Source organism: Hemiscyllium ocellatum, chromosome 22 (genome assembly GCF_020745735.1).
Source record: "Hemiscyllium ocellatum isolate sHemOce1 chromosome 22, sHemOce1.pat.X.cur, whole genome shotgun sequence".
In the NCBI taxonomy this organism is placed as follows: Eukaryota; Metazoa; Chordata; class Chondrichthyes; order Orectolobiformes; family Hemiscylliidae; genus Hemiscyllium; species Hemiscyllium ocellatum.
In genome coordinates this window covers 46,870,102-46,896,715 of record NC_083422.1, presented here as the reverse complement: position 1 = coordinate 46,896,715, position 26,614 = coordinate 46,870,102, and the positions used below count along the sequence as shown (strand labels likewise).

Sequence of the window (26,614 nt, the reverse complement as noted above, 5' to 3'; positions counted from 1 at the left end):
ATGCTTGAGAAATTTGAGTTTAGGGGAGAAAGTGAGTGTAACGGTAATGTCCCTGGATTAGATGCCCAGGATAATGCTATGGAGATAGGAGTTCCCATCATACTGCTCATGGAGTTTAAAATGTATGATGACAGCTGAGAGTAATGCTGATCAATTAAATCTCAGAGTGAAACCTGGATTGATAGGTTATATGGGTTTTTTTTCCAGTTTGGTTGCTGTGTTGGCCAGTCACCAAATAAACTCACACAGAACTGGCAACATTTTGTTTTAACAAAAAAACAAGTTTATTACATAGAAGTAAATAAAGTTGTATAAGGTAATTTAGAACAACCATAACATAAATAGGATAAAGAAAGACTTAACCCTTTTACTCCGGAATTATCCTTTCCAGTCACTCAATCTCAGAATTATCACTTCTATTTTAACACTTTCATTTCTTACTCAAAATGACTCTTTCCAACCCTCCTCCTCTTGACTGCAAAAGCACCTTAAGACTCTTATCCAATTTTGACACTCTAGAAACTTCCACCAACTTACACGGCTTAAATGTTTCTACAAATTAAAATCTCACAACTTGGATACTCAATTTTCTAAATATTCAGCAGTTAATTTTACAGGTAATGACTGAGTGATTTAACCTAATTCTTCAAAAAATGCCTGGATAGCATTTTGTCTTTAATTCATTTCTTGATGTAACTATGACCTTTGTTGGAAAAACAAGCTGCCTTCAGAGATCTGAAAACTAAAAACAATTTGACTCCACTTTCGAATCTAAGTTTTAAAATAATAACGGCATAGTACAGACTTAATAAAAAGTGAAATAAATCAGGAGTATAAAAGTCATCTCAGTAATGCTATGAAACTACCAGCAATGGTCATAAAAACCAGTCTGGTTCACTAATATCCTTTCTCTGGGCTTTACCTGGTTTTGCCTACGTGATTTCAGACTCACAACAATGTGGTTGACTCTGAACTGCTCTCTGAAATAATATAGAAAGACACTGAAATCAAGGGCAGTTAGGGTTGAGTAAACTTGCTTAACTTTCCGATGATAACCACATCACGTACAACATTAAAGAGAAAAAAACCTGTGTATTTTTCTCAATGACTCACTGTGCTGCATTTCTCACTCACTGACCATACACACAATTCTCATTAATTGACCTTACCTACAGTTCTCACTCAGTGCTGATCCCCATAGTTCTCACTCATCAATCATACCCACAGTCCTCACTCACTGAGGATAGCTGCGGTTCTTACTTGCTGACTATGTCCCTGGTTCTTGTTCAATGTGCCCTGAGGACTCACTCACTGAATATGCCCGAAATTTTCACACATTGAATGTGCCATAATTTCTTACTCACTGACCATGTCCACAATAATACTGACTGTGCTCATGGTTCTCTCTCTTAATGTCTGTGCCCACAATACTCAAGTAATATCTACTGAAGCTGAGGCAAGGCCAATACCGAAAGCTGGCCATGTGACTCTGACCTGTACTACCCAAAAACAGATATTCTGATGGTTAGTCTCATTGTCAGTTGTGGGATCCTGCTTGAAAACATAAAACATGTGTTACCCTAACACAATAATAACTGGGGTTCAGTGAAATTCAGTCTCTTTGAAGAACTTATATGGAAGTGAAATGTACTAAATGAATGCAAGTTTTTTTTCATAAATTTATAATCATGGACAAATTCTTAGTCAAAATACTTACATCTTTAGTCTGAAATTTACTGAAAATAGGGATTAAGACTACTCGATGATTTGTGGTACATTCCCTGCTACTCTTGTAGATAATAGGATGGATTTTCTCACATCCTGGGTTGTGGTAACACACTGGGTAATTGCAGATACAGGTTATGGTTCAAGCTCATGTTCAGCAAAGTACACATTGTTCTTGGTATCATTGTTGCTGTTTCACTTCTCGTTGGGCTGTGTGCCAGTCAGGCAGCTGTGTAGTGTCGGTCCATGGTGCTGACTATTTCACTGTTGCACTCCAATCGGTCCAGCACTCTCTGCACTGCGGCCTCACTAACTCCCGCACTGTAACTGTGCCGCACACAGTTCACGATGTGAAGGAAAGGGCAGCCCTTCTCAACATCTATAGCAACAGGAAAAGAATTTATTACTGGGTGCTGGCAGGAGTATATTCTGATAGATTGAAGGTAATGAGATCCTACCAAGACTGGAATGATACTCAGAATTCCACTTTCTGTGTTCTCCAATCTCTCTCATTTCACCCTCTTCTCTACTAATCTGATATTTGTAAATCTCTGACCAAGAAGCTCTGTGCCTGCTCCCTGCACCCCTTCAGTTAACAATCTTACCTTTTCCCTTTCACAGGAGCTGCTGTGCATCATAATCTGTCGTGAACAAATATCACGCTCCCTGAGCTCATTCCCACTACATTCAATGGAATTCTGCAAATGAAGTTAAAGATGTCCTTTCCAATGTGTCTGAAGAAAAAACATTGTAATAAAAAGAGCTCACTGAAACCAATGTTACAGGAATTAGTGACAACAGAATTAGACCAGTCACTAGATGATCACATGCTCAAAGCCATCAGAAAGTGACATGTCACTGCGGGATTGTAGAAAAATCCTGCTGGGCTCAGAAGATGGCTGGTTCAAGTAATGAATACAGATTTATAACATAGCGGGATGTTGAGCATGGGCAACATAACCTCAAAAATCAGAGGACATGTCGACTGATTCCATTTCTGAAACTCACTGGGATACTGCTTGTACCTTAAAGGAGTTTTACAAGAGCAAATCATCATTTACCACTACCCATCCACATTGTAACTGGTCACCTCACTCTGTTGCTGATCCAGAGGTTGACACACAGAACACTCTAACCTTAACTTTAACAAATGCAGCAAGATTCTGAGAGAACATCACTCACGTTTTGGTCGTGTGGAGTCATCTTGAATGATTCTGAGTGTTGCATTGTGTAATTCTTTCTCCTCATCGGTCACCTGTAGGGTAATCACAAGCAAAACCCATTACTACGTCAATCAGTGTTATTAACACACTCCACTGTACCCCAGCTCCTGCTGCTCAGCCTATGCAGTGATGCATTTTAATCCTGGTGCATTCTAGGTACTGATACCGGTAATACTAGAAATTCCAGGGCCAGCAATTAGTGTTTCATTATAGTCAATTAAGAAGTCAAGGATTAGTGATCAACAACTCTTTTGCTTAAAACGAATGTGACCTCAAAACGAGAGAGAGAGAGAGAGAGAATCAGAATTCAGCCTCTGCTGGTGATTTGGTCTAACGCTTACCAGGTACAGCTTGCTAGGTCCAGCCACCTTCTGGAAGATAACTCCCTCTTCCTGAAGGGCACAGACAGCTTCCTGAAAAACTTCATGAATCTGCCTTGATACACAGGGTGTTTCCTTTAAAACAAACCAGTGTGTTACCAAAAGAGAAAGAGAACATGTTTATAACATATCATAAATATGGAGGAGAGTTACCTTGCTGAGCTAGAAGATTTGTTTTCAGATGTTTCGTCACCGTGACTAGGTGACATCATCTGTGAGAGCCTCCGGTGAAGTACTGGTGTATGTCCCGCTTCTCTATTTATAAGTCTTGGTTTCTTAAGATGGATCTTGTCATTTCTGGTTCTGTCTTTCAAGGGAAGGTAGATGGGATCTAAATCGATGTGTTTACTGATGGAGTTCTGGTTAGAATTCCAGGCCTCTAGGAATTCTTGTGCATGTCTTTGTTTCACTTGTCCTAGGATGTGTGTGCTGTACCCACCTTAAGAAACAGAGACCTTTACATACAGAGGTGGGACATACCACCAGCACTTCACTGATAATGTTACCTAGTCATGGTGACGAAATGCCTGAAAACAAACCTTCCAGCCTAGTGAGCTAACTCACATCCATATCATCAACCTGAGCTACAAATCTTCTCAAAAATATGTTTGGTAATCCCTCACTTCCTGTCCATCCACTGTGAACTTTGGGCTGAGTGCTCTTGTAAATATGTGCTCACTTGGTTTTGTTGAGCAATGCAGACCAGTGAATCAATGGCCTCCAGTTCTTGCTGGTAGAAATTTTTCACTCTGGTTTGATTCAGAAACTGCTTGATCTTCATCTGCAGTGATAGGATCTTCCCTCCCTGTTGACTAAACAGGAGACAGTATCAGCAAAAACAGATGGAAAATGAGAGAAGTGAACAAATTGGTAGGAACCAAATATAGCAAAATATTGATTTGCTCACATGATTTGAGCCTTTGTTCACTCCCTCTAGGTTTTGTACCGGCTTCCCATGCTTCCATCACTTTTCCCATTCTCTTTCACATGTGCTCTCCCACTTCCCTTCTGTCTCTAAGCACTTTCCCCATTACGCATCTGTTCTACCCAACACCTTCACACATCTCCTCTTGCTTTCTTTCACTCAGTTCACTCTTTCTCCCCTCTGCTGTGATGGTTCTTACTTTGGTTCAGTTGAATCTGTTGAAATTTTAGAAGTTTTATCATAAAAGTTTCGGTATAAATATGGGAGCTCCAGCATCCGAGCGATTTGTGCAGTGAATACGGGATCAGCAATCTTAGCTGGAAAAACAGAACAAATTAAAGAAATCAGGGATCACAGCTGCAGGCACTAGAATTCAAGCTCAGCATCTTAGCCTCCACTCAAACCCATGCCCAGCTTCTCAACAACAGAATCTGGGGCCAACAATTTAAACCCACTTGACACTGGGCCCAGCATCATAAACCCATTTGACCCTTGGTCCAGCATCTCTGGGAGCTTTCCAGAGACACCCAATCATGTAAACACAAACTTGTGAGTGATGACACAAAAGGCTCCCACTGTACTGAGATTCCCAAAAGCTCGCATATACTCTTCACATGCCCAATCCCTCCATCCTCACAACATCCAAACCAGTTCCCCATTGGCACAAATTTTAGTCTTTCACACCTGTAAGCCCCTCTTTCCCTCTCTTGTGCATAGACTCACATACATTGGTGGAATGGATTTCTCTTTGCTCTCTATAATCTTTTAGCCAGCCCCTCACATGGACGATATCACCTAGTTCCAACTGGGAGTTCTGTTGTTCTAGCTGAGTGATCTTGTTCAGCTGCTCCAGGAGATTCAGACCAAATGAAAAGGAGGCTGTGGGAGGAAGGCAGAATGTAGGAGAATCTGATGGGAAAGATTGGCATAGCTGTTTTATTCTATGAAACCAATGGATCAGATCAAAGCTTTCCGAACTGTCAAATCCAATTATGCATGGTGGCAGATAATTAAAGGACTAACTTGATGACAACACTTCTAAAACAATTGCATCCTCAGTAATGGGTCAGCCCAGCACATCAGTACAAAAGACAAGCCTGAAGTACTTGCAACCAGCTTCAAGTCAGAATTTGTTCCATATCAGCCTCCACTGGAGAGCCTTAGAATCATAATGCTAATTTTCAGCCAATTCAATTAATTCTACATGATGTCAAGAAATGGCTGAAGGCACTGGATATGTAAAGGCTATGGCCCTGACAACATTCTGGCAATAAACTATACGATATAGGAGCAGAATTAGGTAATTTGGCCCATGAGGTCTGCTCTACCATTTAATCATGGTTGACATGTTTCTCAATCACATTCTCTTGCCTTCTCCTTGTAATTCTTGATCCTCTTACTCCATCTCTGTCTTAAATACACTCAACGACTTGGCTTCCACAGCCTTCTGTGGCAATGAATTCCACAGTACTGAACAGTACTGAAGACCTGAGCTTTGGAACTGGCACTGGTAGCTACCAGATAAAGTGAAACATTGCCCAGTTAGGTCCTGTCCACAAAAAGCAGGGACAAATCTAACTTGGCCAGTTACTGACAAATCAGGGTACTCTTGATGATCAGCATGGATGCAGTTGTTAATAGCATTATCAATTGCACTGTCAGAGGGACAGTAGCAATTATTTATTCATTGTCATGGGTCAAAATTCTGGAATTCCCTCATTAACAGCAAATGGATGTTGCTCCCTCAATGTTTTATAGCAGCTCAAGACACTTAGAACCACCTCAAGGGAAATTAGGGATGAACTAAATGTGAGAATGAAAATTAAACAATGTACCTGGTTTTATATTCTCCAAAGCTCTTTGTTTCTTCCAACACAAACAGCTGATCACTCCGGTTCCATCATCCACTGCAAAACAGATCCGCGAATGAGCAAGCAGGACGGGCAATAAGAGAGTCATTTTGAGCAAAAATGCCAATTCAGAAACCAGTCATTTAATTTATAGTTATTCCTTGAACCTCATGTGGCCCATGTATATTTAAGGCTGAGATAGGTAGATTCTTGATCAGGCAGGCAACCAAGGTTTAAGGTAAATTCTAGCAAATTGGATATTAGGAATGTTGGATCAGCCATGATCCTATTGAACGGCACAGCAGGCTTGGGGGAGGAGGGGGGTGCCAAATGGCCCAATTTGGTTCCTATTTTGTATGTTTTATTAGTGAGGGTGGTCTACTCAGTTTTCCAACTCTGAAAGAATTGAGAACTGGGTTTCAGGTTCCAAATGGGGTTGTGTCCAGGGAGTCGGCAGCTGTGACGAAAGATCATCAATCTGAAAAATTAATTCTGTTTTCTGCTATGGCGGGTGCCTGATCTACTGAGCACATCCAGCACCATGATTTTATTTCAGATTTACAGTATCTTCTTAAGAGTCCCTACAGTGTGGAAACAGGCCCACTGGCCCAACAAATCCACAACAACTCTCCAAAGAGTATCTCACCCAAACCCATTCCCCAACATTCTAATACATCTAACCTCCACATCCCTGAACATTGTGGGCAATTTAGCATGGCCAATTCACCTTCCCCCCCCAACCACCACCACGCACATCTTTGGATTGTAGGAGGAAACCGGAGCATCCAGAGGAAACCCATGCAGACACGGGGAGAGCACGCAAACTTCACACAGACGCCCAAGGCTGGAATCAAACCCAGGTCTCTAGCACTGTGAGGCAGCAGTGCTAACCACTAAGCTACGTGCCACCGCAGTGGTGTCTTACTGTCCTGCAGAATGTTTGTGCCCTCATGTTGATGAGCAGACGGGGTTGGGGGTGGTGGGGGAAGGTGGAATAAATACATAAACTCTATTCAGAAATACCAACCTCCGAAACTTACAGACTTCTCCCTCTCTCGCTTCTGGACAATTATACCCAAAATGTCCACCTTGGTGATAGGATGGGTTTTATAGAAGAACACTCCTATGCAAATGAAGGGAATTAAGAATTAATCACTGCATTAAATCAGCAAACACTTACAGAATTTTACATACTGGCAAGGATTGTAGCTAAACCAAGATACACAGAGACTAATAAATGATAATCAATATGAGGCAAATTGTGTTGAGTTCTCTAGATACAGTAATGGAGGTGGCAGGGGAACTCAATAAAAATAATATGGTTGAGGTTGAGAATTTGGGCTTTCAAAATGCATTTGTCAAAGGACCACATGAAAGACTTGTTAGTAAAACTAAAGCCCATGGCTACATGGATGTAAAATTGGCTGAGGAACAGAACGTTGAAAGTAGCAGTGACTGGTTGTTTTTCAGAGTGGAGAGAAGTGCACTTGGTGTTAAACAGGGGTCAGTTTAGAACCACTGGTCTTTTTAACATCTACAATTATCTGGGCTTGGACATTCAGGTCAAAATTTCAGATTTTGCAGATGATTTGAAAAATAGAAGTGTAATAAACATGAGGAAAACAACAATAATTTTGGAAGATAGCCTTTTTTTATTTTTAGTTTGTGGAACATGGGCATCACAGGTTGGCCAGCATTTATTGCCCATTTGTAGTTGCCCTTAAGGTGGTGTTGGGGAGCTATTTTCTTGAACCACTGGAGTTGACACACAATGTATTGACCCACAATGCCATTAGTGAGGAAATTCCAGGGTTCTGACTCATTGACAATGAAGGAACAGCAATATATTTTGCAAGTTAGGATTGAGTGTGTCTTGGAGGGGAACTTGCAGGTGGTGCTGTTCACATGTACCTGCTGCCCTTGCCCTTCTAGACGGAAGTGCTCATAGAAGGTGCTAAGGATCTTCGGTGAATTTCTACGGTACATCTTGTAGATAGTACACACTACTGCTACTGAACATCGGTCGTGGAGGGAATGGATGTCAAGTGGGCTGCTTTATCCTGGATGGTGTCAAGCTTCTTGAGTGTTATTGGAACTGAATTAATTGAGGCATGTGGGGAGTATCCAATCACACTCTTGACTTGTGAATTGTAGATAGCGGACAGGCTTTGGGGAGTCAAGAGATGATTTACGTGCTGTGATATTCCTAACCTCTGATCTGCTCTTGTAGCTAATGTGTTTATGTAGAGAACCCAGTGGCATTTCAGGTCAATGTTAACACCAAGGATGTTAATAATGGGTGGTTCCAGTGATGGTTACACCATTGAATATTAAATGGCAGTGGTTAAGTTGCCTCTTACTAGAGATTGTTATTGCCTGGAATTTGAGTGGTGTGAACATTACTTGCCATTTGTCAGCCTAAGCCTGGATATTATCAAGATCATGTTGTATTTGAACACAGACTGCTTCAGTATCTGAGGAGTTTCAAATGGTGCTTTACATTGTGCAACCATCAGCGAACATTTCCACTTCTGACCTTATGATGGAGTGAAGGTCAATGATCAAGCAGCTGGAGAGGGCTGGGTCTAGATCATTACCATTAGGAACTCCTGCAGAGATGTCTTGGAGCTGAGCTGACTGACCTCCAACAACCACAACTATCTTCCTATGTGACTCAATCAGCTGAGAGTTTGCTCCCTGATCCCCATTGATTCCAGTTTTGCTACGGCTATCACACTCACCTCACTTCTGGAATTCAGCTCTTTTGTCCATGTTTGGTACAAGGTTGGTATAAGTCAGGAGATGAATGGCCCTGGTGGAACCCAAACTGGGTGTCACTGAGCAGATTATTGCTGAGCAAGCTGCTTGATAGCACTCTTGATGACACCTTCCATCCCCTTACTGATGATCCAGAGTAGACTGATGGGGCAGTAATTGACCAGGTTGAATTTGTTTCATGCCTTTGGGGAGATGCCAGTGTTGAACAGTGCTGGAAAAGCTTGGCTAGGACAGTGATGTGTTCTGGAGCACAAATCTTCAGTGCAGTTGCTGGAATGTTGTCAGAGCCCATGGCCTTTTCAATATTCAATGCCTCCAAACATTTCTTGATATCACGTGGAGTGAATTGAATTGGCTAAAGACTGATATCGGTGATGCAGGGGACCAGTGGAGAAGGCAAAGATGGATAATCCACTCAACACTTCTGGCCGAAGATTACTGCAAATGCTTCAGCCTAATCTGTTGCACTGATGTATTGGACTCTTCAATCATGAGGATAGAGATATTTTTGCAGCCTCCTCCTTCAGCGAGTTGTTTAATTGCTCATCACCATTTACAACTGTAAGCTTTTTTCTTTTCATTCACAGGATGAGGGCGTTGCTGGCTAGGCCAGCATTTATTGTCTCTCCCTAATTTCTCAAAGGGCAGTTGAGAGTCAGCCATATGGTTGAGAGTCTGAAGTCACAAGTAGGTCACACCAGGTATGGACTGCAGTTTCCTTCTCCAAAGGACATTAGTGAACGAGATGGGGATTTTTTGTGCGAACCATCGACAATGGTCAGATTCTTCATTTGACTCTTAATTCCAGACTTTTTACTAAGTTCAAATTCCACCATCTGCCATGGCAGGATTTGAATCCCAATCCCCAGAACTACCTGGGTCTTTGGATTAACAATCCAGCAATAATACCACTCGGTCTTTCTCTCCTCGTGACATGACTGCAGAGCTTAGATCTGTCCTGTTGCTTATGGGATTGTTTAGCTCTGTCTATCACTTGCTGCTTATGTTGTTCTGCATGAAAATAGCCTTGTTAGTGGCTTCGTCAGGTTGACACCTTATCTTCAAGGATGCCTGATATTGCTCTTGGCATGCCCTCCTGCATTCTCCATTGAACTAGGGTTGATCCCCCTGACTTGATGGTAATGGTTGAGTGGGGGATATGCCAAGCCATGAGGTAGCAGATTATGCTGGAGTACAATTCTGCTGCAGTTGATGGCTCATAGTACCTCATGTCTTGAATTGCTGGATCTGTTCAAAATCTTTTTTGCACAGTGATATAGTGCCAAACATATGATGGAAGATATTCTCAATATGAAGTTGGGGTTTTGCCTTCATAAGGATTGCACAGTAGTCACTCTCACTGATACTATCATGGACAGATGCATCTGTAGCTGGGAATGCATGACTTGAAGTATGCTTTTCCTTCTTGTTGATTCCCTCACCACCTGCTGCAGAAGGAGTCTAGCAGCTATGTCCTTTAGGACCCAACCAGCTTGAACAGTAGTGCTGCTGTTGAGCCACTCTTGGTGGTGAACACTGAAATCCCCTATTCACAGTACATTTTTCACTTCTGTCACCCTCAGTGCTTCCTCCAAGTGCTTCCTCAACTTGGAGAACTGATTCTTCTTTGGAGGGAGGACAATAAATGAGGTTTCCTTCCCATGTTTAACCTAAAGCCATGAGACTTCATGGGATCCAAAATGAATTTTGAGGACTCTCAGGGCAACTCCCTCCTGACTTTATACCACTGCTGAAATAAATAGGCACATTGTGGATGAAATATACCAGTGAAGTAAGTGTTGAAGGGAAAAGTAAAAGAATTTGAATTAACTGCCAATATGGAAACATAGCTGTCAGGTGACCAAGACTGGGAATTGAATATTTAACTTATTGGAAGGATAAGCAAAACAAGAAGGAGATTGGACAATACAGATAATAAAGGGATGAGATCAGTAGAAGAGATGGTCAGAAAAGGATTAGAATCTATTTGGATGGAGCTGGGAAGCAGCATGGGGCAGTAAATATTGATAAGTATAGTTTATAGGCTACCAAAAAGTAGTAATAATGTTGAGCACAGTATAAACCAGGAAATTAGAGGTGTATGTCGCAAGAAAGCGCAGTCATTGTGGGTGACTTCAATCTATATATAAACTGGGTAAATCTCATGAGCACCTGGAAGGAAAGAATCCTGGAATGTGATTAAGATAATTTTCTGGTGCAATATGTTGATGGCCTACCTGTGGTACAGTTCTGAGGAAGGGTCACCAGACCCGAAACATTAACTGTGATTTTTGTTCACAGACATGCTGAGGTTTTCCAGCAACTTCGGTTTTTGTTCTTGATTTACAGCATCCACAGTTCTTTCAACTTTTGTGAGGTATAAGGCTACTTTGCATCCAGTATTGCGCAATAAGAAAAGGGATAATTAATAATCTTGCTGCAAAAGAACCTTTACGGATTAGTGATCACAGTATTTTGGAATTTGCCGTTCAGTTTGGAAAATATGTAATCAAACTAGGGTTAAATCTAAACAAGGGAAATTATGAAACTATGAAGAAGTTGACAGCAGTGGAAATAGATAGCAAGAAACAAAAATTGATTGTAAAAGCTTCTAGATATGTAAAGGGAAATGATAAGCTAAGATAAATGTGGGTCTATTACTGGTAGAGACTTGAAAGTTCTAAGAGAAAATAGAGAAAAGCTCAATGATTATTGTGTGTCTTTGCAGAGGAAGATACAAGAAGTCTGTAAGTAATTCAGATGCAAAAGGTCTAGTGAGTGTAAGAAGGTAGTATTTGTAAGTAAAGGAGTATTGGAGAAATTAATGCAACTGATATGATGGAAATCAAATCCATGTCCCTAAAGCAGCAGTCTGGGGCTCTGGATTACCAATTTAATGATATTAGCACTACACCATCACTTTACTTCACAAGGGAAGATTGTTTTATGAATGATTTAATGTGATTTAGATGAGATTACATAGTGTGGAAACAGGCCCTTCGCCCCAACAAATCCACACCGACTCTCCAACCCATTCCCCTATATTTACCCCTTCATCTAACACGACAGGCAATTTTGCATGGCCAATTCACTTTACCTGCACATTTTTGGACTGTGGGAGGAAACCGGAGCACCCGGAGGAAACCCACGCAGACACGGGGAGAATGTGCAAACTCCACACAGTTACCGGGGACGGGAATTGAACCTGGGTCCCTGGCGCTATGAGGCAGCAGTGTTAAGTGCTGTGCCACCGTGCCACCCCATGTGGTGCCTTAACATCAGTAGAAATGGATTTAAAAGGGAACTGCATTTAAAAAGGAATAGATACTTGAAGGAGGAGGAGAAATCTGCAGGACAACAGAGAAAGGGTTGGGGAGTGTGATTTCAGGATAGTTCATTCAATAAATGGGATAGTCACAATGGCCTCCTTTGGTGCTGAATGATCACAGGATTGAGTTAAACAGAATCACAACAAAATTATCAAAATCAGAATCAAATTAATAAGACACAAACTCAATTAAAGATAAAATTTAATTTTACGCATTCTATAGATTTCCCAAATTAAAATTGCTATAAATTCTGTGCCTTACAATCTTCTACTCCACAACCACCTGATGAAAGAGCAGTGCTCCAAACACTATGCTTCCAATTAAACCTGCTGGACTATAACCCGGTGTTGTGTGATTTTTAACTTTGCACACCCCAGTCCAACACCAGCATCTCCCCAACACAGGTTTCTAGATTAGGGTGATGCTGCTGCAATATCTGATCTACACACCAGAGGGCCATCTTCAGTCATTAATCTAGGCAAGAGACTGGAAATTTAGAGTTCAAATCATTTCCTCTGAATTTAACCCCATACTGTACCTGCCCTTGGAATGTCGAGGTAGTTTTGGTCTGTACCTGCCCTGAAATGGTTTGGTGGGAACAGCGTTGACGGAGCTTTCCTCTTCTACTTAACCAATATCATACTTGTTGTGGGAGAATTTGATGAAATAGTATTGAGGAAGCTTTGCTTTGTATCTAATCCAATGCTGTTGCTGACTGGGAGTGTTTTATGGGGATAGTGTAGAAAGAACTTTATTTTCTGTTTAAGAGTAGAGACAGCTTTATTCCATAACTAAACATATGCTGCCCTGACCTGGAATATTTGATGGGGCCAGTGTAGAAAAGGCTTTACTTTTTGTTTAAAATATCAAAACCTGTGGTGTACCTGTCCTGGAAGTTTTTAATGGAGGCAGAGTAGAGGCAGCTTTATTCTGTATCTAACTGTACGCTGTCCTGTCCTGGGAGCGTTTGTTGTGGACAATGCAGAAGGACCTTTACTTTCCGTCTGAAAGAGTTAGAGTCATAACTTTACTCTGCGTTCAACCTCACGTGTCCCTGTTCTGGGAGAGAGTTTGATAAGGACAGTGTAGAGACAGGTTTACTTTTAGGTAAAAAAAGTAGAGAGAATTTTACTCTGTATCTAACTTAGTGAGTTGCAAATGCCACATTCCTTATTTAAATATACTCTTAATCCAGTGACTCACCTGGAATAGGACATGATTTCTTAAGTTCCAGGATGTCCTTGATGTAGAGTTTTGCAAATACTCCATGTATTGGGTCCAGTCCCCAAAACATGCTAGGCAGTGGGTCTTCTGCATTCTTACTTTTCTGTATTTCTGCACTGTCACCCTGCATAAGCAGCAATTCACCACTTCAGTCTCTATTGCATCCACCTGCAGTTCAACCAGAAGAAATCAAAAAATGGAGTTCACTGTCAAGTCAAGTCAAGTCTGGGAATTTGGAAATCTGTTCCTAGTTAACTTGTTTTGAAGTCTAGAGGAGTGCTGTCAAACTAACACAATCCTCAATCAACATAAGATTAAATGGGTAAAAACAATGACTGCAGATGCTGGAAACCAGATTCTGGATCAGTGGTGCTGGAAGAGCACAGCAGTTCAGGCAGCATCCAACGAGCAGCGAAATCGACGTTTCGGGCAAAAGCCCTTCATCAGGAATAAAGGCTGTGAGCTGGAAGCATGGAGAGATAAGCTAGAGGAGGGTGGGGTGGGGAAGAGAGTAGCATAGAGTACAATGGGTGAGTGGGGGAGGAGATGAAGGTGATAGGTCAGGGAGGAGAGGGTGGAGTGGATAGGTGGAAAAGAAGATAGGCAGGTTGGACAAGTCCAGACAAGTCATGGTGACAGTGCTGAGCTGGAAGTTTTAAACTAGGATGAGGTGGGGGAAGGGGAAATGAGGAAGCTGTTGAAGTCCACATTGATGCCCTGGGGTTGAAGTGTTCCGAGGCGGAAGATGAGGCGTTCTTTCTCCAGGCGTCTGGTGGTGAGGGAGCGGCAGTGAAGGAGTCCCAGGACCTCCATGTCCTTGGCAGAGTGGGAGGGGGAGTTGAAATGTTGGGGCGGTGTGGTTGATTGGTGCGGGTATCTCGGAGATGTTCCCTAAAGCGCTCTGCTAGGAGGCGCCCAGTCTCCCCAATGTAGAGGAGACCGCATCGGGAGCAACAGATACAATAAATGATATTAGTGGATGTACAGGTAAAACTTTGATGGATGTGAAAGGCTCCTTTAGGGCCTTGGATAGAGGTGAGGGAGGAGGTATGAGCACAGGTTTTACAGTTCCTGTGGTGGCAAGGGAAAGTGCCAGGATGGGAGGGTGGGTCGAAAGGGGGCGTGGACCTGACCAGGTAGTCACGGAGGGAACGGTCTTTGCGGAAGGCGGAAAGGGGTGGGGAGGGAAATATATTAGATGGCCTCCTTCCTTAGAGACCGCAATTTCCCTTCCCATGTGGTTAAAGATGCCCTCCAACGCATCTTGTCCACATTCCGCACCTCTGCCCTCAGACCACACCCCTCCAACCGTAACAAGGACAGAATGCCCCTGGTGCTCACCTTCCGCCCTACCAACCTTCGCATAAACCAAATTATCCGCCGACATTTCCGCCACCTCCAAAAAGACCCCACCACCAGGGATATAGTTCCCTCCCCACCCCTTTCCACCTTCCACAAAGACCGTTCCCTCCATGACTACCTGGTCAGGTCCACCCCCCTCTACGACCCACCCTCCCATCCTGGCACTTTCCCCTGCCACCACAGGAACTGTAAAACCTGTGCTCATACCTCCTCCCTCACCTCTATCCAAGGCCCTAAAGGAGCCTTTCACATCCATCAAAGTTTTACCTGCACATCCACTAATATCATTTATTGTATCCGTTGCTCCCGATGCGTCTCCTCTACATTGGGAGACTGGGTGCCTCCTAGCAGAGCGCTTTAGGGAACATCTCCGAGATACCCACACCAATCAACCACAATGCCCCGTGGCCCAACATTTCAACTCCCCCTCCCACTCTGCCGAGGACATGGAGGTCCTGGGACTCCTTCACTGCCGCTCCCTCACCACCAGATGCCTGGAGGAAGAACGCTTCATCTTCTGCCTCGGAACACTTCAACAGATTCCTCATTTCCCCTTCCCCACTTCATCCTAGTTTCAAACTTCCAGTTCAGCACTCTCCCCATGACTTGTCCGGACTTGTCCAACTGGCTTATCTTCTTTTCCACCCATCCACTCCATCCTCTCCTCCCTGACCTATCACCTTCATCTCCTCCCCCACTCACCCATTGTACTCTATGCTACTATCTCCCCACCCCACCCTGCTCTAGCTTATCTCTCCATGCTTCCAGCTCACAGCCTTTATTCCTGATGAAGGGCTTTTGCCCGAAACGTCAATTTCGCTGCTCGTTGGATGCTGCCTGAACTGCTGTGCTCTTCCAGCACCACTCATCCAGAATAAGATCAAATGGGTTGGTCTGAGTGCAACTCTCCCTAAAATGACGCTGTAGTCCTCCAACTTCCATTGATACCTCTCTCCTCTGAAATACCCCCTCTCCTGGAATCTGTGCTCCCAGCCGCTACCAATATCCCAGGCTCTAACTCCCTGACACTCCATTCCTGGGTTCTGTCTCCCACATCCCCATCTCCTAAATCCCAGGGCTCTTTCTTCTGATTGGATGGAGGCAAGACAGGATAAATGCTGAAATAGGAGGTCATAATGGGATAAGAAACAATTGGAGGCTCTCAAAGGATGTTATGAAGTACCTACTTCCTCAAGCCTTCATTAAACATCCATGGTGGCAGACCAAGGACAGAGAGTTTAGAGCAAGACAGAGAATGTCCAGCAACTCTCCATTATTTCTGGGTTTTGTTTGGATTCAGGATTACTAGCACAGTGACATTTTGACTATGTTACCACCTACCATGCACAATCCTCAGTCTAATGAGAAGTGAAAGATTGTGGTCAGAGTTTCTGCCAACTCCACCCTATGATTATCCTATCCAGTATCCTTCAACCCTCCTATTCTACTGAAAGATTCACTTCTGTCTCTTCTGTGAAGACAGATGCAAAATATTCATTCAAAACTTCAGTCATGCATCTTTCTCCTCAAGACAATTCCCCCTTTTAACCCTTAATTGATACTACCATTCCTACAGCCACTCTTAATATCTTATTGCTAGTATGTGGAAGGAAGGCAGGATTAGCCCGGGAATATTGCACTTCACATTCACAAAGGAATTGTGTGAATTCTCTTGGCTAGTTTTCACCAGAGAATCACATAGCGTGGAACCTTGTGAATTTCACATGAGGCCAGAGTTCAACCATTTTATCCACATAGCACCCATTGCTATCCATTCACAGTCTGAATGCAATAAAACCACTCTTACTTTATTTGGAATTATCAGTAATTGTTTGTGAACTGTCATAAAAGAGTGGTCAGAGGGATGAAGAAGCTGAAGTCAGATTAAATAATAAAAAATTTTTTAGTGCTACAGAACAGAGGGCAGTCAGATCATCTGTTAGGAGGGTAGAAGCTGAATCAGGTAGCGTTTGGTTTTCATCTTCATGTGCTTTCAGTTTGAAGCACACCAACTGGTTTGCTGGGCAGGAGGGCAATGTGTGAGTGGAGTTCTACGCAGACCTAGAGTAGGTGAGGTCAGCAAATTTCCTTCCCTAAAATACACTTTTTAAGAGCATTGTTAAAAGATAAATGGTTCAACTGAGAAGGAAAGCTCAGAGATACAGGGCAACCTCGATTATCCAAACGTCATTATCTGAATTTGGATTATCTGAACGAGATCTCAAGGTCCCATAAAAATGGCATTAGGCAACTTAGCATTCAGTTAAATGGCATTATGGCATGTATTGTCAGATAATCGGCACCCATAAGTTACTGCTTGTTAATGATCAGATCATTTACCCTAACAATCAATCATCAAAATAAATTACCTCCTGCCCGTCTTGTTTAGATAATCCTGTAGATCTATCTACAGCAGTGTGCAAATGAAAGATGAACTAGATAGGAATGATGTTGAATAAGGCTCAGTAATATCAATAAATGTAAAGCTAAACAATCCCAACAGTGCAGAGTAGGTATGTTGTAAATGCAGTTGAACAAAAGCCTGATGAGGTCCTGATTTAACTGTGTTTGGCTTTGGTATTCAACAACGCACCTTGAATATTACACCCCGCTTCTATTTACTGAGTGAATGTAGAGGTACCAAATGTTACACACTTGTTCAAAACAAGGTATACAGAAAAACTCACCAACAAAATGTCGGTCAGTTTTAATTATAGAGAAGGGAAAGCTTTTAGAAATGATTATCTAGGATAAAATTGATAGTTACTTGTACATAAATATAGATTAAATTATGGAAAGTCAGTCTAGATTAGTTGAAGGCAAAAATGAAACAAAGAACTGCAGATGTTGGAAATCTGAAACAAAAGCAGAAATTGCTACAGAAATTTGGCATGTCTGGTAGCATCTGTGGACAGAAAGGAGAGTTAATACTTTGGATGCAGCGACACTTCTTATTTTGAAGAAGGGGCACTGGATCCAAAATGTTAACTCTGCTTTCTCTCCACAATGCCAGCAGACCTGCTGAGATTCTGCAGCAATTTCAGTTGACAGCAAATCCTGTTTAACTAATTGAGGGATTTTTTTTGATGACTTAACTGAGAGATTAGGGTAATGTAATTGATGTGATGTACATGGACTTCCAAGAGCATTTAACAGGCATAACATGCAAGTGGCATAAAATTTGGAAACATTGTGGAATATGATGAGAACAGTGATGGACTTTAGACAGGACTTGACAGGTTGGCGGAATGCGCAGCACAAAGCAGATGAAATTTCATAAAGAAGAGTGAGAAATGATTCTGTATATTTTTGCAGGAAGAACATGGGGAGGCAGTTTAAATCAAAAAGAGTACAATGTTATAGGGAAATTTAGGATGGAGGGTCGTACAGAAATATTTGTGCTCAAATCATTGAAGATGGCAGGTCAGATTGAATATGGTTAATGAGGCATTCTGGATAGTGAACTTCATATATGAAGGCTTAGAGTACAAACACAAGGAATTTATGGTGAAATAAAACCTAAATAAATGCTGGTCCAGCCAGTTATGTTTGCATGCCATGAATGAGTAAAATCAAAATAATCAACAGGTCAGGGAGTATCTGGGGTGAGAGAAACAGAACACTGAATAGTTGTCAATTTGAAATGTTCATTCTTTTTGGATTTTTCCCCCAAGATTGCACCATGACAGAGTTATGATTGACAAGGAGCCAAAGGTTAAGCAAAATTAAAACTTCATCAGGTAGCTAGTGGAATAAATTCTGTGTCCTATGATCCTACTCCATGAGCTATCTGACAAAGGAGCAACACTCCAAAAGCTTGTACTTCCAAATAAACCTGTTAGACAATAGTCTGGTGTTGTGAGATTTTTAACTTTGTCCACACCATTCCAACACCGGCAACTCCACATAAAGGTTAGGCAGGCAAGGCAGGATATTGGAGTTAAAGCCACAGTCACATCAATCATGATCTTGTATACTGATGAAGCTGACTTTAGAGGCCAAATTGCCTACTCCTGTTTTTTGTTTTCCCAGATATTGAGTATTTCCAACATTTTGTTTCAGTTTCAACAGTATTTTACTTCTTTATTAACAGCAATGATCAACTTTTATAACCAATTAAATTGGCCTCAACTAGAAAATTGTGTCCAACTCTGAAACCACATTTACAGAAAGATCTGAAGTACAAAAACGATTCACAAGAATGATTCCAAGAATGAGGGATGTGGACATTTACAGAAACATCTGAAGGACTTTGGAGACAGTACAAAAAAAGATTCAAAAGAACAATTCCTGTAATGAGGGATATGGGTGAAGATAGAAAATAAAACATTGAGCAATGAATTTCAGCAAAATACAACCAGCTGATTGAGACACTATACTCTGTCTAAATAAAAAAATCATGTCAGGATTGGATTAAAATGAAAATGAAATACCTACTTTGGCACTTATTCCTCTTAATTAATCCTTAAGGTCCATCTAATCAACATTGTTATTGACTAAAATTTGTTGCAGTATATTCTTTACATTATATGTAGATTGTCTATCTGATGGATGAGTTGGACGTGAAGGAAACTCATTGCGAGCAGATGAATTGCAGCACATGCAACCAATACTCAAAGTACTGTATGATTCAAAAAATAACTTTAAATATGTCAAATAAAAGCAGAGTACAAAAGATGCTGAAAATCTGACATTAAAAGATGCTGGAGAAACTCAGTAGTATCTACAGAAAGAGAAATTAAGTTAACATTTCATGTCCAACATGACTCTTCTGAAGTCTTGATGAGTTTCGCCAGGGCTTTTTTTTTAATTCTAAAGCATATCAACTGCACCTTTCACGTAGCAGAGCAAACAGATTGAAAAACTTGGGACTATTTAAGGAGGTTGAGAGAGGTTTGACAGAGTTGTTTAAAATGAAGAGGAAATATCTGGACGGAGCTGATAGGGAGAACTGTGGCCATTGGTGAAAAGATAAGAGTGTCAGAGTGCACCAATTTAAAGTAATTTGCAACAGAATCAATGATGACGAGGACTTTTTTTTTAATCTTACAAGCGGTTAGGCTATGGGACGCGCTGCCTGACAGCGTGATCGACGCAGGTTCGATTGAAAAGTTCAAAAGGGAATTGAATCCTTAACTGAAGGTGAATGATTTGCAGTGCAAGGTGGACCAGACAAGAAAGTGGCTCTGGGGTACTTGCTATTACAAACAGCCAGTATGGTCCCAATGGGCTGAATCGTCTTCTTGTTTGCTGTAAGTATTATCTAATTGTTGCCAGGATCTGGAAACAGAAGCCGCCCTGGCTCTAATCCCCAGGGCCAGGGCCTGCGCCTGAGTCGACAAACATTGAGAACCTCCAGGCCCCAACAGGGAGAGTATTGCAGAAAGGTAAAGGGATAGGGAATGTTATCCAAAAACAAACGGGGAGGTCTGAGGAGTTATACTGTACCTGAAGGAATGGTCAGCAGTAGAATCAGCTTCCCTCTACAGACGGCAATGAATTCACAAACTGTCAGAATGCCATTGAGAAGCCAACAGGATTTCCCTGAACTCATCGATCGATCCATGCGATCGCCGCGTGATTGGCGACGCTGGTAAATGACGCAACCCGACCACTTGGGCCCGCCTCCTCCACGGCCGCCTGTCGCTGATTGGCCGATTCTCCCTGTCACTCTGGAGACAGTAACGGTCGGAGCGCGAGGCGGTGGTGGCGAGCTCGGGTCACGGCCACGGCTGGTTGGGGGTGCGCGCACCGAGCGGGGTGGCGACAGAGAGACGGATTCCGGGCCCGTGAACGGCGGCTCCCACCGGAAATCACCGAGAACCGTCCTTTTCCTTCGTAGCGGCGGCCAGCTGGAGCCCGCGGCCCGGGCCGGGAGAAGGTGCTGGCCCAGGAGAAGCGGCGGACGTTGGGAATTGACCCGTACCGCGTTTGGGTAGGTCTCTGGAGGACCTGGAGTGAAAGTCGGAGGTGAGAGCGATTAAAGAAGTGATGAGCAGAAGAAGTGAACCAGACTGAGCAAGGTTATCAGGAGTGAATTGGATCAAAGTCTGGCTTGGAGTGTTCTGGAGGAAAACCTGCGACTGAAAGAGCCCACGATACAGCAGGGGCAATCAGCAGCAAAACCTGAGTGATTCCGAGTGAAATGCAAAAATTGAAGTGATCCAGGGTAAAAAGAGAGTTCACATAGTGTCTGGAAGGTTCTGGAGCGAAAACACAGGATCTAGATCACTGGATTTGCATTTTATTGAGAATGTTCTGGAGTGAACTACAGGATCAGCGCCTTCTGGAGTGATGCCGAGGACTAGGAGTGATCCACTTACATTTTAGATTTGAAAGTATAGAAGACCTGTTAGGATCTGAAAATGTCCTTCTTTAACTTTCGGAAGATCTTCAAGATTGGTGGGGAGAAGAAGAAAAAACAGTTTGAACATGTGAAAAAGGATGTAAACCCCGAAGAGGTCTGGCAGATCATCGGTGAGCTGGGAGATGGAGCTTTTGGCAAGGTCTATAAGGTGAGGGCAAAACTGCTAAACTTGTTAGAAGGGAGATTGTCGTACGTTATGATAAATAGTTGTAGGTCTAAATTGTTGTCAGAGAAACTTAGATAAAAAGGATGATTTGAAAAGCGGGAAACTTTTAAATTTGTAAAGGTCAGAGAGCAGTTGAGATAAATAAAAGTGGTAGCATGCTGATTGCTTTTTAGGAACAGCACTTTGCATAGTTGCACTATGGATGCTGTTGGTTAGTAGAGTTCACTGCATGTTACGTGCCTGTCAATAAAAACTGTTGGAGAAAGTGAGGACTGCAGATGCTGGAAATCAGAGCTGAAAAATGTGTTGCTGGAAAAGCGCAGCAGGTCAGGCAGCATCCAAGGAGCAGGAGAATCGACGTTTTGGGCATAAGCCCTTCTTCAGGAATCCTTTTCCAGCAACACATTTTTCAGCAATGAAAACTGTTGTCCAGGCTTTAAAAATAAGTTTTCTTCCCTTAGGGGCAAACTTGGTGCAGGAGAGATTTTATTAGATTGTCACTGTAAATGTAAGTGAGAGCACTGTCTGTGGGGCTCTGAGTGCTAACTTGGGAATTTGGTGCAACTGAGAATTCTGTGTTGAAGTAGTTGAGGTGCACCCATTTTTAATTAGCCCCTGCATCTGGTGAGCATTTAAGGCTTTATTTAAATAAGCAAGCATGCGATTATTTAATTTTTTAATATTCTAAATGCAGTCAGTAATTTAACTCAGGAGGGTTACAGATGTATTAAAGTTATAGCTCACCCGATTAAACAGCTTGATATAACTGCAGATGAGTTTGAGTGATATTTCTAAATTTGAAATCTTATTATTGAAACATAATCAAGATTGTAGGGCCCAATACATGTTATACCTGTAGTTGGTGGATGCCAGTGTAATTTATAGCACTACATATCCAGTGACTATCTGCAGCTTGAGGAACCTTGGCTCCAGATTGCTGAGCTGGAATTGAGTGCTTTATATTGAAAGGGGAGAAAGAAAGTTCCTTGGATATCTTGTTTCAGGGGTAACTACTAGGTAGGTACTTCAAAATTGGTCTGAAGCCAGGGAAGGGAGGCTGAGACTGTAGAAGAGGCGAATATCTGGATGTACAAGGTAGTGCTGGAGGATACTGAAAATGTGTTGCTGGAAAAGCGCAGCAGGCCAGGCAGCATCCAGGGAACAGGAGAATCGACGTTTCGGGCATGAGCCCTTCTTCAGTGCTGGAGGATGTTTACCTCTTGCGATTGTCTAAAAGGTTCGAGGTTCTTGCAGCTTGACTTCAGTAAAGCGTTCCAAGGAGCAGGAGAATCGACGTTTTGGGCATGAGCCCTTCTCCCTGAAGAAGAGCTCATGCCCGAAATGTTGATTCTCTTGCTCCTTAGATGCTGCCTGACCTGCTGCGCTTTTCCAGCAACACATTTTCAGCTCTGATCTCCAGCATCTGCAGTCCTCACTTTCTCCTCCAGTAAGGCGTTCGACAAGGTTCCCCATGGGAGACTGATTAGCAAGGTTAGATCTCACAGAATACATGGAGAACCAGCCATTTGGATACTGAGCTGGCTCATAGGTAGAAGACAGAGGGTGGGGGTGGAGAGTTGTTTTTCAGACTGGAGGCCTGTGACCAGTGGAGTGCGACAAGGATCTATTTTTTGTCATTTACATAAATGATTTGGATGCGAGCGTAAGAGGTTAAGTTAGTAAGCTTGCAGATGTCACCAAAATTGGAGGTGTAGTGGACAGCGAGGAGGGTTACCTCAGAATACAACAGGATCTTGACCAGATGGGCCAATGGGCTGAGAAGTGGCAGATGGTGTTTAATTCAGATAAATGTGAGGTGCTGCATCTTGGGAAAGCTATTCTTACCAAGACTTATACACTTAATGGTAAGGTCCTTGCGAGTGTTGCTGAACAAAGAGACCTTGGAATGCAGGTTCATAGCTCCCTGAAAGTGGAGCTGCAGGTAGATAGGATAGTGAAGAAGGCATTTGGTATGCTTTCCTTGGTCACAGTATTGAGTACAGGAGTTGGGCGGTCATGCTGCGGCTGTACAGGACATTGGTTAGGCCACTGTTGGAATATTGCGTGCAGTTCTGGTTTCCTTCCTATCGGAAAGATGTTTTGAAACTTGTAAATCTTTTCGGAACCATTTCAAGGATGTTGCCAGGGTTGGAAGATTTGAGCTATAGGGAGAGGCTGAACAGGCTGGGGCTGTTTTCCCTGGAGTGTCGGAGGCTGAGGAGTGACCTTAGAGGTTTACAAAATTATGAGGGACATTGATAGGGTAAAGAGGCAAAGACTTTTCCCTGGAGTTGGAGAGTCCAGAACTATAGGGCATAGGTTTAGGGTGAGAGGGGAAAGATATAAAAGAGACCTAAGGGGCAATGTTTTCACACAGAGGGTGGTACATGTATGGAATGAGCTGCTCATGGAAGTGGTGGAGGCTGGTACAATTGCATCAGTTAAGAGGCATGTGGATAGGTAAATGAATAGGAAGGGTTTGGAGGGATATGGGCCGGGTGCTGGCCCGTGGGACTAGATTGAGTTGGGATATCTGGTTGGCATGGATGGGTTGGAATGAAGGGTCTGTTTCCATGCTGTACATCTCTGACTCTGAGACCAGGTTCTGTAGGGAGAAAGGGTAAACTGATCATGGCACTGTGCAGCTGGGAGCAATTCAAGCAGGGGAAGTAAAAAGGAATAGATAGAAGGAAGAAGACATAAATCTGAGGATGAGATTCTGCAGGTGAAGTGCAAGCAACTAGGAATTAAACTTAAACTTAAAGGAAAAAAAAGACAACAACAATGGCGTTAATGTCTGGATTTACTTGAGTCACAGATAAATTGGCACAGAATAACAACAAAGAAGTAAAGTAAAGGTAAATGGCAAAAAGACAGAAACACAGAGCCTTTATCTGAGTGTACATAGAATATTTAGTTAAAAATCACGCAACACCAGGTTATAGTCCAACAGTTTAATTGGAAGCATTAGCTTTCGGAGCGCTGCTCCTTCAGCTGGTTGTGGAGTACACAATTGTAAGACACCAAATTTATAGCGAAAGTTTACAGTGTGATGTAGCTGAAATTATACATTGAAAAATACCATGATTGTTTGTTAAGTCTATCATCTGTTAGAATGACCATGTTAGTTTCTCTTCTTTCATATATAAATCACAAAACCTTTTAAAGAAGTTACATTCTCAGGTTAACTTTATCTGAGCTGACACCAGTTGTAAAGTTAACCTGAAAATGTAACTTTTTAAAAAAAGTTTTGTAAACCTTTGCTATAAATTCTGTAACTTATAATTGTGTATTCCACAACCACCTGATGAAGGAGCTAGTGCTTCCAATTAAACCAGTTGGACTATAACCTGCTGTTGTATGATTTTTAACTTTGTACACCCCAGTACAACACCGGCATCTCTAAATCAGAATATTTAGTGTATGATGAATTGGTTGACTGCACAAATAGAAATAAGTGAGTCTGATATGATCCTTACAGAGATATGGATATGGAAGCAGAAGCATCCACAACTAGGACAAGTATATTGAATATTTTGGAAGACAAGAATAATATGGCATGGTGGCTCAGTGGTTAGCACTGCTGCCTCACAGCACCAGGGACCCAGGTTCAGTACTAGCTTCGGCTGATTGTCTGTGTAGTTTGCATTTTCTCCCTTTGTCTGTGTGGGTTTCCTCTGGGTGCTCTGGTTACCTCCCACAGTCCAAAGATATGCAGACTAAGTGGATTGGCCATGCTAAATTGCCCATAATAGGTAAAAACAATGACTGCAGATGCTGGAAGCCAGATTCTGGATTAGTGGTGCTGGAAGAGCACAGCAGTTCAGGCAGCATCCGAGGAGCAGTAAAATCGACATTTCGGGCAAAAGCCCTTAATCAGGAATACAGACAGAGTGCCTGAAGGGTGGAGAGATAAATGAGAGGAGGTTGGGGGTGGGGAGAAAGTAGCATAGAGTACAATAGGTGAGTGGGGGAGGAGATGAAGGTCATAGGTCAGGGAGGAGAGGGTGGAATGGATAGGTGGAAAAGAAGATAGGCAGGTAGGACATGTCATGGTGACAGTGCTGAGCTGGAAGTTTGGAACTGGGGTGAGGTGGGGGAAGGGGAAATGAGGAAACTGTTGAAGTCCACATTGATGCCCTGGGGTTGAAGAGTTCCGAGGCGGAAGACGAGGCGTTCTTCCTCCAGGCGTCTGGTGGTGAGGGAGCGGCGGTGAAGGAGGCCCAAGACCTCCACGTCCTCGGCAGAGTGGGAGGGAGAGTTGAAATGTTGGGCCACAGAGGGGTGTGGGTGTCCCAGGGATGTTCCCTAAAGCGCTCTGCTAGGAGGCGTCCAGTCTCCCCAATGTAGAGGAGTCCGGATCAGGAGCAAGGATACAATAAATGATATGTGCAGGTAAAACTTTGATGGATGTGGAAGGCTCCTCTAGGGCCTTGGATGGAGTGAGGGAGGAGGTGTGGGCGCAGGCTTTGCAATTCCTGTGGTGGCAAGGGAAGGTGCCAGGACGGGAGGGTGGGTTGTAGGGGGGCATGGACCTAACCAGGTAGTCACAGAGGGAATGGTCTTTGTGGAAGGTGGAGAGGGATGGTGAGGGAAATATATCCCTGGTGGTGGGGTCTGTTTGGAGGTGGCGGAAATGTCGGCGGATGATTTGGTTTATGCAAAGGTTTGTAGGGTGGAAGGTGAGCACCAGGGGTGTTCTGTCCTTGTTACGATTGGAGGGGTGGGGTCTGAGGGCGGCGGTGTGGGATGTGGACGAGATGCATTGGAGGGCATCTTTAAACATGTGGGAAGGGAAATTGCGGTCTCTAAAGATGGAGCCATCCGGTGTGTTCTGTGGAACTGGAGCTGGAGCTCCTGGGAGCAGATACGGCGGAGGTATTGGGAATACGGGATAGCGCTTTTCCAGGAGATCGGGTGGGAAGAGGTGTAATCCAGGTAGCTGTGGGAGTCGGTGGGTTTGTAAAAAATGCCGGTGTCAAGTTGGTCATCATTAATGGAGATGGAGAGGTCTAGGAAGGGGACAGATGTGGCCGAGATGGTCCAGGTAAATTTAAGGTCAGGGTGGAATGTGTTGGTGAAGTTGATGAATTGCTCAACCTCCTCGCGGGAGCACGAGGTGGCGTCAATGCAGTCATCAGTGTAGCAGAGGAATAGGTGGGGAGTGGTGCCGGTGTAACTACTTAAGATGGACTGTTCTACGTAGCCAACAAAGTGTCCAGGGCTGTATAGATATCTGGATTAGCCATGGGTTACAGGGATAGGGTAGGGGAGTGAGGCTGGGT

At 43.1% G+C, this 26,614-nt stretch overlaps 2 protein-coding genes across 5 annotated transcripts in view; one reads left to right on the top strand and one right to left on the bottom strand.

Moving 5' to 3' along the window:
• Positions 1-316: 316 nt before the first annotated feature.
• stn1 (STN1 subunit of CST complex) lies at positions 317-20,402 on the bottom strand. Of its 2 annotated transcripts, XM_060842166.1 has the most exons (10): positions 20,245-20,401; positions 13,414-13,602; positions 7,131-7,226; positions 6,089-6,160; positions 4,977-5,132; positions 4,453-4,570; positions 4,008-4,140; positions 3,290-3,403; positions 2,908-2,980; positions 317-2,104 (listed from the first exon to the last, which is right to left on the bottom strand). In XM_060842166.1, exons 2-10 carry the CDS (start codon positions 13,562-13,564, stop codon positions 1,947-1,949), a joined length of 1,071 nt encoding a protein of 356 aa, XP_060698149.1. In that variant the 5' UTR covers positions 13,565-13,602; positions 20,245-20,401; the 3' UTR covers positions 317-1,946. The 2 variants fall into 2 exon arrangements, with proteins under 2 accessions (XP_060698149.1, XP_060698150.1); XM_060842167.1 differs by lacking the exon at positions 4,977-5,132 and having other exon boundaries at positions 20,245-20,402.
• Positions 20,403-20,465: 63 nt separating this feature from the next.
• The window catches only part of slka (STE20-like kinase a), a 170,543-nt gene continuing 164,394 nt past the window's right edge, over positions 20,466-26,614 (top strand). For all 3 annotated transcript variants that reach the window (XM_060842164.1, XM_060842162.1, XM_060842161.1), the window contains exon 1: positions 20,466-21,311. In XM_060842164.1, the coding sequence (XP_060698147.1) occupies positions 21,162-21,311 (150 nt within the window). In that variant the 5' untranslated portion in view covers positions 20,466-21,161. The remainder of the gene's footprint in view (positions 21,312-26,614) is intronic.